The sequence below is a fragment of the Centruroides vittatus genome, unplaced genomic scaffold (assembly GCF_030686945.1).
Source record: "Centruroides vittatus isolate TY-2023 unplaced genomic scaffold, ASM3068694v2 contig_337, whole genome shotgun sequence".
In the NCBI taxonomy this organism is placed as follows: Eukaryota; Metazoa; Arthropoda; class Arachnida; order Scorpiones; family Buthidae; genus Centruroides; species Centruroides vittatus.
Window position 1 is genome coordinate 329,236 of NW_027122161.1, and position 16,550 is coordinate 345,785.

The window sequence follows — 16,550 nt, forward strand, 5'->3', positions numbered from 1 at the left end:
ACACAGCCAAAATAGAGAAATAAAAAATTCTGCTTTACTGTACTCATTTATTAATTAATTCAAAAATATGGAAGAAAATTAACTAATGGTGGCAGCACTTTCATTTGTAGATGACACTAATCTTGAAACAAAAAATGGACATACCATTTTTACTAACAAAACAAAATTTTAAATACAATAGGACCATAATGAAGACCTTTATAAGGGAAACACCTCTTGCATTCTTAAAGCCTTTGAGGCATCTACATGCCTGTCACAACATGTGTGTTGACACAAAATGGAATAATGCAAATTCGTCCCACTTTGTCGAGTTCTTGACATCCACTCCAACCACGTGTATGTGTTGATCGGGCCAGTGTAAGACAACAGCCCAAATAACAACTTATTAGGTAGTCAATTAAAAATAGGGCTATCTAGAAGGAAGACCAATGTAGACATATAAGTTTGTCTTGCACTGTATGTCTCCTGAGCTGTCAAAAAATAATAGGTCGAGTTATGCTGGGTTGTCCTCTATCCTACACCTGCACCAACTTTTCTAATCATTTAATACTTTATCTACCCTGTATTTTATTATTACATTTAAATGCAATAAGTAATTTATTTTTAAATATTAAATTTAAAATATTTTATATTGAAATATATTTTAATCTTATTTTTTTACTTATGTAACAATGAAATGTTTGTTATTTAGTAACAATTTTGTATATTAAAAATCTTTTCAGGTATTCAAGCAAACTTAGGATTGCTTGCATTGGTTCATGTAATGAACTCTTTAAATAACAAACATCAAACAACTCATAAACCATATAGAAATTCACTTTTAACTCGAGTCCTGAAAGGTAATTAAATCTGTTTTATTACAGACATAGATTCTTTTGATTACTTAATGTTTGTTGGAAAAATTCATGCATGTTTCATTTCTGATAAATTCAAATAATGTTGATTTTCCAAGCATGAGAGTAACCCCTTATTTACTCGGAATGATTTTAATTTGCATGAGAACTTTAAATAAGTGTTTATATCTTACTTTTATATACAAGAGTTTGAGTTTGAAAAATCTCATGATTTGGTAGTGATAATGATGTTTGCAATATAAAACCACACATTTAATAATTCACAGATACTGAAAGATTTTCTATTTAATATTTATGAGGAAGATACTTTTGCAAATATTCATTGAAGCTTTACAAGTGAGGCACTTTATTGAGATTTGCTGGTCCAATTCTGCAGATATTAACACTCAATAATATCTAACTTGGCAGATTGGATGAGTTTGAACAATATTACTTCAAAAATTATAAACATTTTAGCAATTACAAGATAGCCAAATGGTTAATTTCTTCTTTAATGATTTACTGTTTTTTTTTATAATTCAACCTTTACTGATTTTGCATTTGTCATCAATTAAAAATATATATCGATAATTTTATTCACTAAGACAATGGAATTTTGTCTGTGTAATTGGCATGCTTTTGTCACAATCATTTCAGTCAAAATTTGTTATTACTGCATAAGAAATCTCAATAAAAATTGATCAGTCAATGAAAATGTCTTTTTGAAGTCTTCTTGATTATATTATTTATTTAAGATTTTATTTCCGTCATCAAATAACTTAGACTTTCAGTAGCTTAATTTTTTCAAAAACACATTTACTTGTGCTAGAAGCTTCTGTATATCTGTGACAACATAAAACCATAGTCATCAAATGAAGACATTTAACCTTAAACCTTAACCATAAATTTAACCTTGACTATTTATTTAAAATAGACTCATCTTTTCTTATTCTCTAAAGATACAATCTTACAATAAAATATGAAAGTTGATTATATTGCACATTATATTATAATCAATTTCCTTTCAATGATATTTCTGTTGTAACATCATAAAATATATATATTTGTTTAGAAGCAAAACATGTTTATAACTAACAGTAAGTAATTTAGCAGATCTTTCATTTATATTATTAATAACTAATTAAAAACTTTTTGTATTATTTTTAAATTTTACTAAAATACAATTTTTTCTCCATGTATGATATTTTTAATATGAGTATTAGTAAGTAAATTAAACTTTCATTTATGATTTACATCTTGTAGATTGTCTGAATGAAGAAACAGTTACATTATTAATAGTATATATTAGTTCTGCAGACACATGCATGAAAGAAACAATGACTACTCTTCGTTATGCATTAAGAGCTCGTTGTGTTAAAGGTGAGTTTTCTTAAAAATTAAGAATATTTAATAGAAAAAATTTATTCTTATTAGAATAAAATTTTTGTAATAATTATTTACCAAAATGTTGGTGGATGAAATGCCAAGATTTTCATAAGATCCGCTCAAGTAGTATAATCTATTAAAGGAATTTTTCTGATTAGTTGTGCTATTCGTGAAACAGAAATAAATTGATGAGCTTTCGAACAGTTTTAACACACAAAAACTGAAATGATCATTATATTTCTTTTTTTGCGTATCAACATAGCTAATATCATTTGTGGATTAAATATTGATTTCAGAATTTAAGTAGTCTGTCAGACATTTAGAAATGAGTAATAACAATCATGTTCTGAAGGAAGAAAGAATTAACAGAACAGGTCACCAGGCAGAAGAGAATGTATGGCAAATAGTGAAGCTAAAAAAAATAATAGTAATATAATATAAAAATTTACTGCATCAAGTGAAAAGTACAGAAATTCACTGCTTAAGTACATTTTAAAGAATTATGAAAAGTTTATTCAAAATTAAATAAATAAAATGTATCATTTCTCGTATTTGTAAAAAATGTTGAACATCATAATAGAATCATTAAAATAAAACACATAAAACAATGAATTTTCTATGGAAATATCCTAACTAAGCCTACACTTGCTCTTTCAAGTCCTGATTCTATTTTCAAGCATGTTAAATATTACAAAATATGAACACAACACCAAATATAAGAGATTAAAATAATATGCATTATCATATTCTGTACATATGGTTGGTATATGTACAAAATATACAAGGTACACACTTGATATATGCAAGGTAAACACTTATGCATCCACTTAAATATAGTTGTGTATAATTTCTATTAAATGACTTATCTAGAAAACTTAGTCTTGATCCATACATGGATTACATACTAATTAAGAATCAATCATGGGCCATATTCCATTTACAAAATCCAAGCAATTAAATACAGAAAATTTTTCTTATCTGCACTCTGATTCTAACAATCATAACTTATGTAAATGGTACATAAAATTGGTATAAAGTTATAATACTAACAATAAAATTAAAAATCCATAAATAAAAGTTTTAAAGTTTGTGTTTATGTACTTTTCATTACATTAAGTCAAAATTTATGATTGACAACTAGTTAATGTGTCTGCTTACTGCTTTAGGGAACTTGGGATCAAATCCAAGTGATCAAAAATCCTAGAAATTTTTCAGATTTGAGCCCTTGTTACCCAGCTGTCCTTATTGTGGTCCAGCAAACCCATGATGGATATGATTGAAAGGCCTTTTAGTGATCAAAAATGAGAGGTCAGTCCTGCTGTAGTTGAATTTTACAAATTCATGGATCTTGCACACAATTATGCTTTTTATTACAACTAAAAATATAGAAGAAATGAGAGATGAAAACTGAATGTCAAGTAGCAGCATCTGGCATTGCATTCTGATTTATGTACAGGTTTTCATTTGTACATAAATCAGAATGCACTGCAGGTTATTACTACTTGTTTCATAACTTTTTATTTAAGTGAAGTCTATTATTATATGGAAGAAAGATAAAAGGAATATATTTACTAATTATATTTGATGATATAACAAATAAGCCACAATTTTTCATATATTCAGTCTATTTGCAAATAAATTTCCTATTTTTCAATTTCAGACATCAAGTGATTAGTTTGTTGCATTGTCATGAATGTTTTAGAGAATTTTCTATATAATATGTCATAATTAAATAATTTTAACAAATATACTAATTGATTTAATAATTTAATATTTTTGTTTCATAATGTAAATTTTCTCCTAATTATTAATTAATTTTATTATTTCAGATACTACTATTATTCCAAAGCTATCAAATTTTACTACTTTAGAATCGTCCTCAGCTATTGAAAATTATCCATTGATTGAATTGGAAAATATAAATTCGCCTCATATGCTTGCAAGTATTTCATATTCATGCTCACCTAAACTTGAAAGTGAACAGATTTCAGTATTAAATAAAACTTTAGAAGACATATCAAATACAACTAAATGGAACAATAGTGAAAATGTATCAAGAAAAAAATCTCAACGTTTATGGGAAAAGAAAACAAACGTTAAAAATCCAGATGAATCAGCAATTTTTATTTTTGAAAATTCTTTTTATTCTTGTAAGTGAAATTTGTGCTTATAACACTTATTCAGAAAATTTTTAATAATCTTATTTGATTTGTTCTTGTATGAAATATAATAACAATTTTAAAGTTGTGAAATGGGGTAAAAGTCTTCACAAATCTTCTTCACACTTCACACAGATTAAAAGAACACAATTTTATTGTTTAGTACAACTTCCCTTCCCTTATTCTCACATTCATCCCTCCTTCTCTTGCCACCCAATTTGATACATCTAGTCACTTCAACAATAATGGAAAAACAAAAAATCTATGGACCCCATCCATCCAGTTCCTAACCTGTCAACTCATGTGCATATAGAGAGTGGAAACAAGCAATATTTCTTGTCTTAAAAACGTCTTTTTCCCAGGAATCTGAGAATCCAGTTAGTGTTGGATGAAAGTGGCATGGTTTTATATGCTTTTGTCATGCTGCATGTTTCATCCACATTTCAGTTCTAGTCTATCAGTTACTTTTTGGGGGTTGACTTTTACAGTGGGTCTAAACCAGAATTTTGAGCTGAAAATCTTGAGTTTGACTTATATGCTAGCATACATGGTAAATTTTTCATTATGATTGTATAAAATGTTGTACTTAAGTGCCATTATTTTTTGTTAGTCATCTTTGTTTGTTGTTGTTATGGTGCAAACATTATACAGGAATGTAATCTATTTACAGTATCAAGCCTATGGAGGATTAGTTTGATTTACAATAGTTTGTGTAATGGCCATTTTCTGCGAACTATTTAGATTGTAAAAGCAAGGAATATATTGATTTTTTCTTTTTGTTATTAGTTGTTCACTCCTATAATTTATATGTAGTCTTACAATTATTTCTTGATAAAACATGTATAGCAATGTAAAGATAAATATTTATCAATTTAAGAAAACTTTCTAAGTAGTCATTCACTGATTTATTTGGTAACGAGCAGTACCCACCATTAATGTATAACACTTCCCCGTGGGGGGATTTTGAAAAATTTCTTCTTAGTGTACTGTACATCCTATTAAAACAAAAAAAAATGCATCTAAAATAGTATAATAGAAGCCCAGTTCTTCATGGTAAGCCTTAATTTTGTCCCTCCCCTCGCAGGGTGGAATTTCGACATCTATATTATATAAAAACGCGTATATTCAAAAAACATTGTGTCAAAATTTCAAAGCAATCGGTGAAGAACTTTCAGAAATTAGCTATTAGGAACAAATGAACATGTACATTTTTATTTATATAGATGGTGCTTCAAAAAACAATTTTTTATTTTTCTATAATGTTTTCTTAGGTCATTAAACAGTATGAAAACAAACAACTTTTTAATATAAAATAATAATTTCTCTATACAGATAGGCACTGCTTTACAACAGATTACATACAAGAGAGACCCCATAAGTTTATAATAGAGCTGAAAAATTGTAGTTGCCTGTATGACTATACCATATAAGTTGTTGTTTAAGTACATATCATGATTGCTTAATGATGTATTTCTTGAAATATATCCCCATTATTAAGTAGCACATACCTGAATTAGAATAATTATTTTTGAAATACAATTATTCAAAATATAGTTGTAGAGAATTTTTGTCAATAAATAAATGTTTAGTTCTGATATATTATTTTTTCATTTTAAAAAGTTCTTATATATTTTTGATTTTATATTTTGAATTAATTAAACTTATATGCAAAATTAATGGGCAAGTTAAATATCCAAATTAATTTTACCATTTTTTATACAGTTACCAATTAATAAAATATTACAATGTATAAATTAAATTTATATATTTTTAAAATTTGTGTTTTACTTAAGTTTATTTTCACTCTAAATATGTTAAGATCTTTGTCCTAAAAAAATCTTTAGCAATATCTGATCTTTTTTTTTTAAAGGAAAATGGTTTGTAATTTCCATTGTAATTCTTTTATAGTTATATTATAAAGTAATCTTTCAATTCACTTGATGGCCAAATGGCTGTTGTGGTTAAGACACCATCGTACTGCTCTGGGTACTGAATCTGGACAACCAACTTTCCGGAAATTTTTCATGGGCAGTATGTCTGGATATGTCGGAAAAGCCCCTTCCCTCAAGACCTCGTCACTCCCACTGTGGGCCTGGTTGAATCCACAATGGGTAAGGAAAAATGCCTCTTAGTGTCTGCAGGGCAGAAAGAACAAAAAAATAAATATTATACTATAAAATTTTGATTGTCTGAGCCCCAATTAACCAAGGTTCTGTATTATGAGGTGAGCCTGTATGTGAATACACTACTTTTCTTGCATTGTAATTTTTAATTTGAAATGCCCATGGCCATTCATTTCATCCAAGGTAAAATCAGTCTGCATTAACTTGCACAATTGGGATACTACTATATAATATATAAAATAACAGAAAATTTAATATACAACTATAAATTAGAATATTTTGTAAAATATATTATAAATTTATATTAAAATAGTTGAATTTTGAAGAATTTTAAAATTGCTTATAGATAATTTGAATTGTTATTTTTAGGTAAGATGCCGACTAAGAATGACCTTACAAAAGTTCAACAGAAGCAAAATAAAGCTATATTAAATTTTTTAAATAAAGGAACGAAAACTGAGTTGAAAACACTTCCTTTCATTGGAGAAAAGAGAGCTTTGGTATGTATTTTAAAGATTTTGTTTAATAGTTTTTCTATAAAGGACATGAAAATTAATAATGCAAACTAAGAACTTTTTAATAAAATACTCACCATATTTTTTGACATCGTATTGGATGAATCATTTTTTCACATTACTTTTTTTGGTGGAAAATATTGTTTACAGTATAAGATGCATTTGGGTACAAGTACAAGTATAGGATGCTTTCCAATTTTCAGATAAATTTTAGGTGCAAAAAAAATGCATTTTTAAGGTGAAAAATAGGATATACAATTAATTTTTCAGCTTATTTAACAAAGCTCCCAAATAAAAACTTAAATTAAAAACAAAGAATGCAAAAAGGAATTATACACTTCAATTTTATGCCACTTTTTATTTATTAATTGAGTATATTGTCATTTATTTCTGTTTAAGTAATAAACTTAGTACAGCAAGTCCTCACTGAACATCGTTGATAGGTTCTTAAAAACCATCACATATAACACAATCTATTTTATCCTAGATTAATTGATATAAACAAGATGTAATTTTGTTATTAATAATCTAATTGGATCCTGTTTGCAATCTCTGGTATTTACTTCTCACCTCATAGAACTAAAACTCCATCCTTGACAATTGCAGCAACAGATTGTAAACTCATGTTAGGTCATTAAGGGCACTAAATTAACATGGCTTGTTACTTTGCATAAGTAATCAATTCTTACCTTTGTTCTGATACTTCCATAACTTACATAATAAATGGTCGACACATTGGGGGCATTGTTACATGTGCCACTGTTAATGTAGTTCAAAATATTCCTGTATTTAAATGACACCACTGGTAGGCTTACCTACATTTTCATCCCCAAGGTTGGCACTACTGTGATTCTTCACCACTTTACCCTAGTTACACCCTCACTCAGCTACTTACGGAACACAGTAGAGCATCGATTATCCAAAACAACTCGGGACTGGGGGTTGTTCGGATAACTGATTTTTTTGGATAACCGACATCACACAAAACAAGCAAAACTCGCCACTCATGATAGGAAAATTAAGCCTCGTTTAAATACTGGCACGTGCTTAAGTACCCTCTCATGGTCACACCAGTGCTGCCAGCTAAAACATGCACACCATCAGAAATAATATTGGAGTAGCCCAAGACATAGCCAAATATTGCAGCACCACAGCACTAGTGGAAATTTGAATTTGCCAACTGGAATGCTTTCAGGTAACAAACGTTTTGGTTAACTGGAGTTTGGATAATCAATGCTCTACTGTACTTGCATAGGTTTAACCTTGGAGACAATCCACAATGTGATTGTGGTATTCAGAAGGACCAAACACCACTTCACTTAGTTTTTTGCTGCAATAGGTATAATCACATTAGGGCTAGTTTAACAAGAGCTGCTATTCTTGAAGGGTACAACTGGCCTTGCAACCCGCACCAACTCATTCACACACGTACAATGTTCCATCAGCTACTTGCATTCATATCCCTTAGTGGTGCTCTTGAGAGCACTTACTCCAGGGCACAGATGGCAATTAGCTTTCCCTTGCTTTGTTTCAACTGTCGGTATATAGCTGCCTTTGAAATTTGTATTTTAATTCTTATTTCCCATCTTTTTCAATCTAAATTTGGTTAGTTTAAGTTAGTCCTAGTTGTAAGTTAGATTACGGACTCTTAGCTTGGTTTCCAGTTAGGCTATGATAAGTTAAATTAGATTAGGGTTTGTTAGCTTTAGTCATCTGGTTAGATTTGTCCTAGGATATGGTAGGTTAGTTTAGTTAGTAAGTTAACATTTAAAAAAAATAATAAATATATAAAAATTATATATATATATGCACTCGATTATTGGTGTTCGCTACACTCAGGTTTTCTTTTAGACTCTTCGGGGACTATAGCCTTGCAGCCTAAAAACTGCACACCAATATCATAGAGGGTACTGTAGTCTTATGTATGCCATTCAGAGGAATCCTAACTTTCTCTGTCTATTGCCTCTCCCTCCTCCTTCCCCTCCCCTTTCCCTTACCCTCTTTTCTACCAGCTAAACACTTTGTGTACAGCCAATGTCTTTCTTGTATGTATGTATGTATGTATGTATGTATTAATAGAAAATAATAATTAATAGAACTCAATTGGAATTTTTCCTACAGACTTACAATGGGAATCTGAAATTCAATGTACTGTCGTTATTATTTCTTGAAAAAATTATATAGGATATATAGTTAATTTTTTGAGAAAAGGGGAAAAAGATCAGTATTAAAAAAAATTGGCCATTGGCAAGAGCTTCCTCATATTTTGAATATTGGATAGTTTGTGCTTGTTTGCTTACATTTTTACAATGCAAAGTTCTTTCACTGACTTGGAGATGACCTTTGACCCTAGAATTTGTTCCAGGGCAAATTTTAAAATTCAGCCTCCAACACAAGACGTTATTTTATTAGTTCTATTAATGTGCAAAATTTCCATCAAATCGATCAAGTCATTACTTCACAAAACATGTTTCAGTGATATATCAATTTGAATCACTTCCAAGGAAGCTTGCTCACTTCATTTGCTGCACTTTAATCAATTTTACTGTTTATAAAAAAAAATGTAATGAAATTGTAATCATTTACAATTATTATTAACATTTCATATATTTTAAATCAAACTTAACAATTAGTTTTTAATTTTATTTATTTGGTCCACTCTGTATAAGCTTTAGCACCTTTAGACTGAATGTCAGCACGACCATTCACAGTTACTAATCTACCATCTTTTCTAATAACTACCAACGTTGGAATACCGGTGATGCTATACTTTGATTTCATTTCTTTAATTTTTTCTGAACCAAATGGAAGAGCATACCAGTCACCATGGCATTCCTTCATATAGTCAAATAATGCTTTCTCATCTCTGTCAAAGGATACGAAGACTACTTCAAATTTATAATTCAAATCTTTTTTAATACTTAAATAGTGACTTGTATAATGATAGGAAACGTGCAAAAAACTTTTTTTTTTACAATACAGTTTTACATAGGATGAAAGGAAAAAAAAATCATCAAAAGTACAATTAAATGCTTCTTTTTCTTATATGTGTCGAGAAGAAAGCAGCCTATTTTTATAACATGAAAAAGATCAATTACTACACACGACAATCATTCAAAAAAAAAAAAGGAAAAATAATCACATGTTCCCACACATTCTTAAAGATTGTGCGTACTATGGCTTTTTTTTTTTTCTTCTTCTTTTATGGATTCAAATCAGCTACTGTTTGATCTATAGTTTTTTCTTGCAAAGTGTATAGCTTTCGCTGATGACTAAAGCTCGATCTTTCCCGAATTTTTTTAAAAGTCATTCAGGTACAAGTCGTGTCAGGTTAAGCCATTTATTACAGTCCTGTCAAAGATTGAGTGTGATTTCGAAGGTCGAAACCATATCTGTATCACAGACCACTTTGCCTAACCTATGGCACGCATTCTTCTCTTCCAAATTTATGTAAATCACGCATCCTCTCAGTCTGCAGGGTTTACTTTCGGACATCTTCAAACAGTCTTTAGCTATTCTTAACGTTAAATTATTCGGGATTAAAACTTCACCACATTAAATGTACATACTTGTAAGTTTCTTTGATGATGATATAACAAAATGACTTTCAGTGACGACTTACTGTACTTTATATAGGTTATTCTGTAAGATATGCTATGTGATTCAATGTACTACACTTCTTGCATTATTATAATAGAGTAACTTAACAATATAGCCCATGAATTAGTTGTCTGTCAGGGTAATGCATCTCATTTTTCCTTCATTATTTTATCACTACACTTCAACTTTTTTACATTCTGAAAATCATATAATAGTGTATCTACGTGGATATATGAATATTATATTCACATTAAAAGAACTGTAATTTTATAAATTCCTTTTTTTAAACTTGAAACGTTATGTACATCTTTAATAGCATTCTACAGATTTTGACAAAATTTTTGTATTTAAAATGAAAAAAAAATTTGCAATAATTATGCAATAATCTACAAGTTAAATCTTTAATTATGACTTAATTATTTAGTTATTCAGCATATTTTTTTTTTTAATGAAATCCTTTAATCCAAGATTAAATCACATTAGGCATATCTCAAATTTAATACTACCTCTCTGCATGATGGGTGCCTAAGATCTTGCAAGAATGTCATTTGTTATATCATTAAATCATGCATTTATGTGCTATATCCACATTGCTTATGTCTTGTTGTAACAAGTTTCTAGATGTATTATTAGGCAGGATTTTACTTCAAAATGAAGAGAGTAAGAAGTAAGACCTTGGCAATCTGATTTAGCAATTACCACAAAGATGTATCTAACTATAATAAGTCAATTTTTTAGAAGGTCTGAAGAATGTGGAAGTACCAAATATATGAAGATGTCTGATCGGCCATTGTCCAAAAAGCCAAAGAAAGTCTATCGACCATCTCAAATGTTTAAGTGCAACCCAAACTTGCCGGAAGTGTCCTGCTGCTAATATGACTGGCATTCCACACCAAATATTGCATTGGTTAAAGGTGAATAAATTAGGAATAAAATCTGCAGTTATAAATCCTCATCACAACGAAGACCAGAAAATAACATTCAAAACAACTATTGCAAGATTGTCACAAAAAAGCATAAAGAGCATAGTTAAATTCTGGAAAAAACATCATGCCAGATGATGGTGATAGCCATGTGCCTGCTGGTCCAAGTAACATAACTGACAAGAAGTGCTACCACTACACTAATAGAACTGATATATAAGTTCAAAGGAAAGAAATTTTTCAAGAAATACTTGTTATGACAAGCCATTGATGAAATAGGAGCAGTGACAGAACTACACATTGGCTGTGTTCATCAGACTCAACAGTTCTGGAGCTGTTGAGTATTTCTGCCGAACACTCTCTACAGCAGTGGGTTCCCAACCTTTTTGTGGCGCTGGCACATTCGAGATTGCTAAAATTAGTGGTGGGCGCAAATCGGATTACAAAGAAAAAAATTAAATATTATGTCCTTTATCATAACATGCATTTTGTAACATAAATATATAATATGTTATAGTAAATATATTATAAAAACAGAATTAGTGCAATCTTTAACTGTATTTCATTTGCTAATTTCTCACAGTTGGGAGTGTAAGATGATGATCCCAAATTGTAAACAATCTTCAATGTTGGCATTAGTAAGTTGAGATCTGATTTTTGATTTTATTATAATCATGGTGGGAAATGAAGATTCGCATAAGTATTTGGAACCAAAACAGAATTTGATTTTGAAGGCTCCTTTTCCAAAGATTATACTTTTTACGATCAACTAAATTTTAAACGTTTTCATTTGTATCATGAGATTTTAATATGATGTCATTTTGAAAATCTAAAATCTCTTCTTCAATTATTGATGCTTCTTCTTAAAGAAGTTCTGTTGTAGATTTAGCAGTTTCAGCAATGTCTACTTGTGTAGTAAAAGGATTTACAAAAATTGTAGCCACGGGTTCGATAATGGCAAATTGCTAGAATCTACTTTAAAACTGTTCCAAAAGGTTTTTAAGATGAGTAATAAATAACGTTAGGTCAAAATTATTTTCACTAGTCACTTTTTTCACCCTTGGAAAATGTACAAGAGAATTTTTTGACAAATTATCCCAAACTGTATTTTGGCTTTGAATGCTTTTATAAAGCTAATCATTTCAGCTAATATTAATTTTATTCCTGGAGATCCAAGTTTAAACTGCTCAATTTTTCACATATGTCAGTTAACCTCATAAGAACTGGATTGGTTTTGTAATAATGATGATTGACAACGTGTTTTTTTGCCACTGACACAAAACTGTTGCATATTAAGCAAATACATTTCTCCTTACTTTCGATAACAAAGTAGTAGTCTTCCTAATCTTTGTTAAAATGAATGATAGGTTTGTTGTTTTTTACTTGGATTACTTATTTTGGGTAAAATGTTTATATACAAAAAAAAACAACACAACGATAGCATGTGATGACAACAGTATGAGTTTACAATGACAGCACACTGTGCTGCTGTTGTAAACTCATACTATTGACAACTAATACCATACTATTAATACAATATAGATGCTGTGATGTGATTATATGCCTAATAGGCATGATAAATTAGATAGGGTCAGTGTAGCCCAATTTAGTGAATTTCTTACTATATCTAACAAAGTTTTAAAACTGGGTAACTTTTCTGTATTTTTAATATTTAAATTTTTTTCATTATTTCAAAACTTTGCCGCAGGCGCACGTAAATAATTCCATGGGTGCAAGGTTGGGATTCCCTGCTCTACAGTAATGCTCTTTCGGAACACATTTGATGTTTTAACATCACATTTGGAAGCGTTTTTTATTTATGCTACCTATTGCTACCTGAAACTGGCCAATGAGGCTTTTTGTTCCAATGCAACATCACTCATCATTCAGCAGATCCAGGTTGCTATGTAACAGCTACCAATTTTCTCAGTTACAACTGTTGAGTCTGCTGACGCAGCCATTCACTGTCACTATGAACTCTGACACCTACTTAAATGAGTGCATTAAAAAGCAACTCATTTCTTTAGACTTTAGTAGTCAAGAGAGTTTATTCTTGCCTGATATGATGTCATACTATGCTAGACTTGACAAGTCACTGACTACCTGAGAAGCCAAAAAATTAATTTTGTAGAAAAGCAGGAAAATGTCCCTAAGTATCTTGAGCAGAATATTTTGGGCATACTCTAGACCAGAAGTTTGTAACCCCTTCTGAGAAGAATTTTTTCCGTTGACCTCTTTTGATATACAGGGTATAACAAAACTCTTGACCCTAGATTCCGTCTGTAAAATATTGACGCACAGTAAGCTTAAAAATCCTGTATAAACATGTTTCAAAATTGCTTTGTTTTTTAAATATGGGCCTGCCAAAAAGGTACTTTGACAGGAAATTTTAATTTCTTACCAAAATAATAACACTAGTTGTAAACTGTTTTAGTTTTGCATTTTTTTTCCCATGCTACTGTCAACAGATTGGGTAAATAAATGCCCAAGCAAACCCAATTGTAACAAATGTAAACAAAACCTTATCCACTCCGAGATTTTGTAGTATCCATATACTTTAGCATGAAAAATCAAGAGTTTGTTATATATATTTTTAAGTGTAATCAGTGCACAGTTATGCACAGAAAGCACAATCCAAAACAGTCCTCTAAACTAGAAAAAAAGAAACGTTAAGGGACTTTACTAAAGCATATATACAGTTCAACTTTATTATAATGCGACGCAAGTGTGAGTCCCAAGTTTCATAAGCTAAAATGTGTGTTTAGTCAATAAACATAAAATGCAGATTTCTTCTATTTTAAAAAATATTGCATAGAAATTTAAATTTTTACATTTTTTTCTCATAGTCATAATACAAGGCATTAACTAAGCGTATCAACTAACGGATCAAGAAAATTATATGCCATATTGTAATATAACAACGATGATTTAATTGTTCATCTTTATTTTTTTAAGAAATTTAATTGCCTTGCAAAAATTTACCGTAAGATTTTCATTCACAGATACAGTAACTACCGTACCATCAAAGACGATTACAAACAACATAATTTGTTACATATACTTAGCGAAATTGATTTTCATTAACAATTTTCATCAATAAAATTAGTCATCTTTTATTGACGAGAATTCCGAGGGAACTGCAAAGGATTGGCATTCACGATTAAACAAAATAAAAACTTTTGAGTGCAGCGTGCACTTTGATTCATCTTAAATATAAAAGATGATAGACTTATCATCCTTACAAAAACAAAATCTTCAGCATAATCCTGAAAATTAACAAGAATTTAATCAGACCAATGTCCGGAAAGGTTTGCCTACGGAACTACTTATTTCTTTTTCCTTAAGGAACAGATTCCCAAATTTCACCCTGCAAATAATTCGTGAAAGCGATTTTAGTCACGTCCGTAATTAAAAGGTGGGGGAGAAAAATTGATTAATCACCTGTTCCTGACGTTTGAAGGATGGACGATCCTACCGACGCCTATAAAAGCTGTAGACTGGAATATGTATAACTTACCTGCATCAGTTTTCATCCCTGATGATAGATGAGAATGCAAACTTCCGCCATGCCTTTGAGATTGGAACATTAGTTTGTCGGACCGAGACTTTTTGTGTGTGTTTTCTGTTCATTTCGTAGGATATTTTACTGTATTAATAAACGCACGTTTTCGTTTTCAGGCCATCGAAACTTACAGAAACACTCACGGACCCTTCAAGTCCTTAAAAGAACTTCGTGAAGTCGAAGGATTTTCCGAAATCTTTTTCAATCGCTTCCTTAAAATGAACGCTATTACGTTAGATTAGGCAATGGCGCTTCGGTATTTGTTTTAAACGCGCCATTTTTAATTACAATGATGATCTTATCGGCTTAAGTCACATTTTAAAGGGTTTATTTATATGTTAACACACTTAAAACATAATTGTTTTGTCAATGTCATTAATTACCGAAAAGAAATTTTATTTTCAACGAAATATTTTAATGCTTAGTGTAACTGGTTTTTTTGTACCAGTAAGCTAATTGTAATGGAAATAATAATAAAAAAAAGGATTTTTAAGAGTCAAATTGTTTTTTTTAATGGCAATTAATAAATTCTGATTTTTAATGTTAAAAAAAGTACTGTAATAATAATGCCGTTTTCAAGTAAAACTGTTGAAGGATCTGACTCGGCGGCGTTAGAACAAAATGGATTTTCGTTGGGGAAACGATCAGAATCGATAATTAATTTTAGGTTTTTTTTTATTTTCTAAGAACGCAATTAAAATTCCTTAATTAAAAATTATGCCTGTAAGATGTGTATTATAAAGCGAATTTCTTTTTCCCCCTAATTAGAGTCGGCATTTCGGATAAGTGCCGTCTGGAGGAAATCGTGAAGTGCATCTTAAATGGAGGATTTTGACCCCTTTTTTCGAGAAAAAATATATGAAACACCAAACTTTCGCGTTAAAAGGGAATAATAATAATAAAAGCTCTGGCGGATGAACTACGACCTTGAAAAGCGACGTTTCCTCCCCTCGTGGCGTTTATCGATATTCCGGTCAATTTCCCCTCTAACTTGTATTTACTCGATTTTTTTCCCCGTGTATAATTAGAAGACGATGCGGAAAACCGTGCCGAATGTATCTAAAAGTGTCTAATTTTAGTAATTTAACAAGAAAACCGCACGAGGAAGGAGGAGGAGGAGAAAGAAAGAAAAGTTTTTGGTTGAAAGTTCTCCTTAATGAAAAGCAACATCCGTCCGTTATCTGACATTGATAAATCTCCCGGACTAAGCTCCATACTAATAATGAGGAGGGGGGAGAAAAAACTATCTTTACGAAGTTTTATCCAACACTGCCGAAGGAGGATTTAGAGTTCCTATACACCGACGGATGAACAAACCAGAAGCGAAAGGAATTCTCTTTTTATTTTTTTTCTCCTTCCTTCTTTCCTCCTCCCTCCTCCTTTTTTTCTTTCTTTTCGTGCTGTACAGGACAGTAATTATGATTCACTTGACTGCAGGCAGCGGCTGGA

General features: G+C 30.4%; 1 protein-coding gene across 1 annotated transcript in view; it reads left to right on the forward strand.

The window, feature by feature from the left end:
* LOC136974039 (chromosome-associated kinesin KIF4-like) overlaps positions 1–15,591 on the forward strand; it is a 30,406-nt gene extending 14,815 nt beyond the window's left edge. Inside the window, exons 6-10 of the mRNA XM_067268814.1 lie at positions 723–839; positions 2,097–2,213; positions 4,049–4,369; positions 6,871–7,001; positions 15,218–15,591. Of these exons, the coding sequence (XP_067124915.1) occupies positions 723–839; positions 2,097–2,213; positions 4,049–4,369; positions 6,871–7,001; positions 15,218–15,343 (812 nt within the window). The 3' untranslated portion in view covers positions 15,344–15,591. The remainder of the gene's footprint in view (positions 1–722; positions 840–2,096; positions 2,214–4,048; positions 4,370–6,870; positions 7,002–15,217) is intronic.
* Positions 15,592–16,550: the final 959 nt, after the last annotated feature.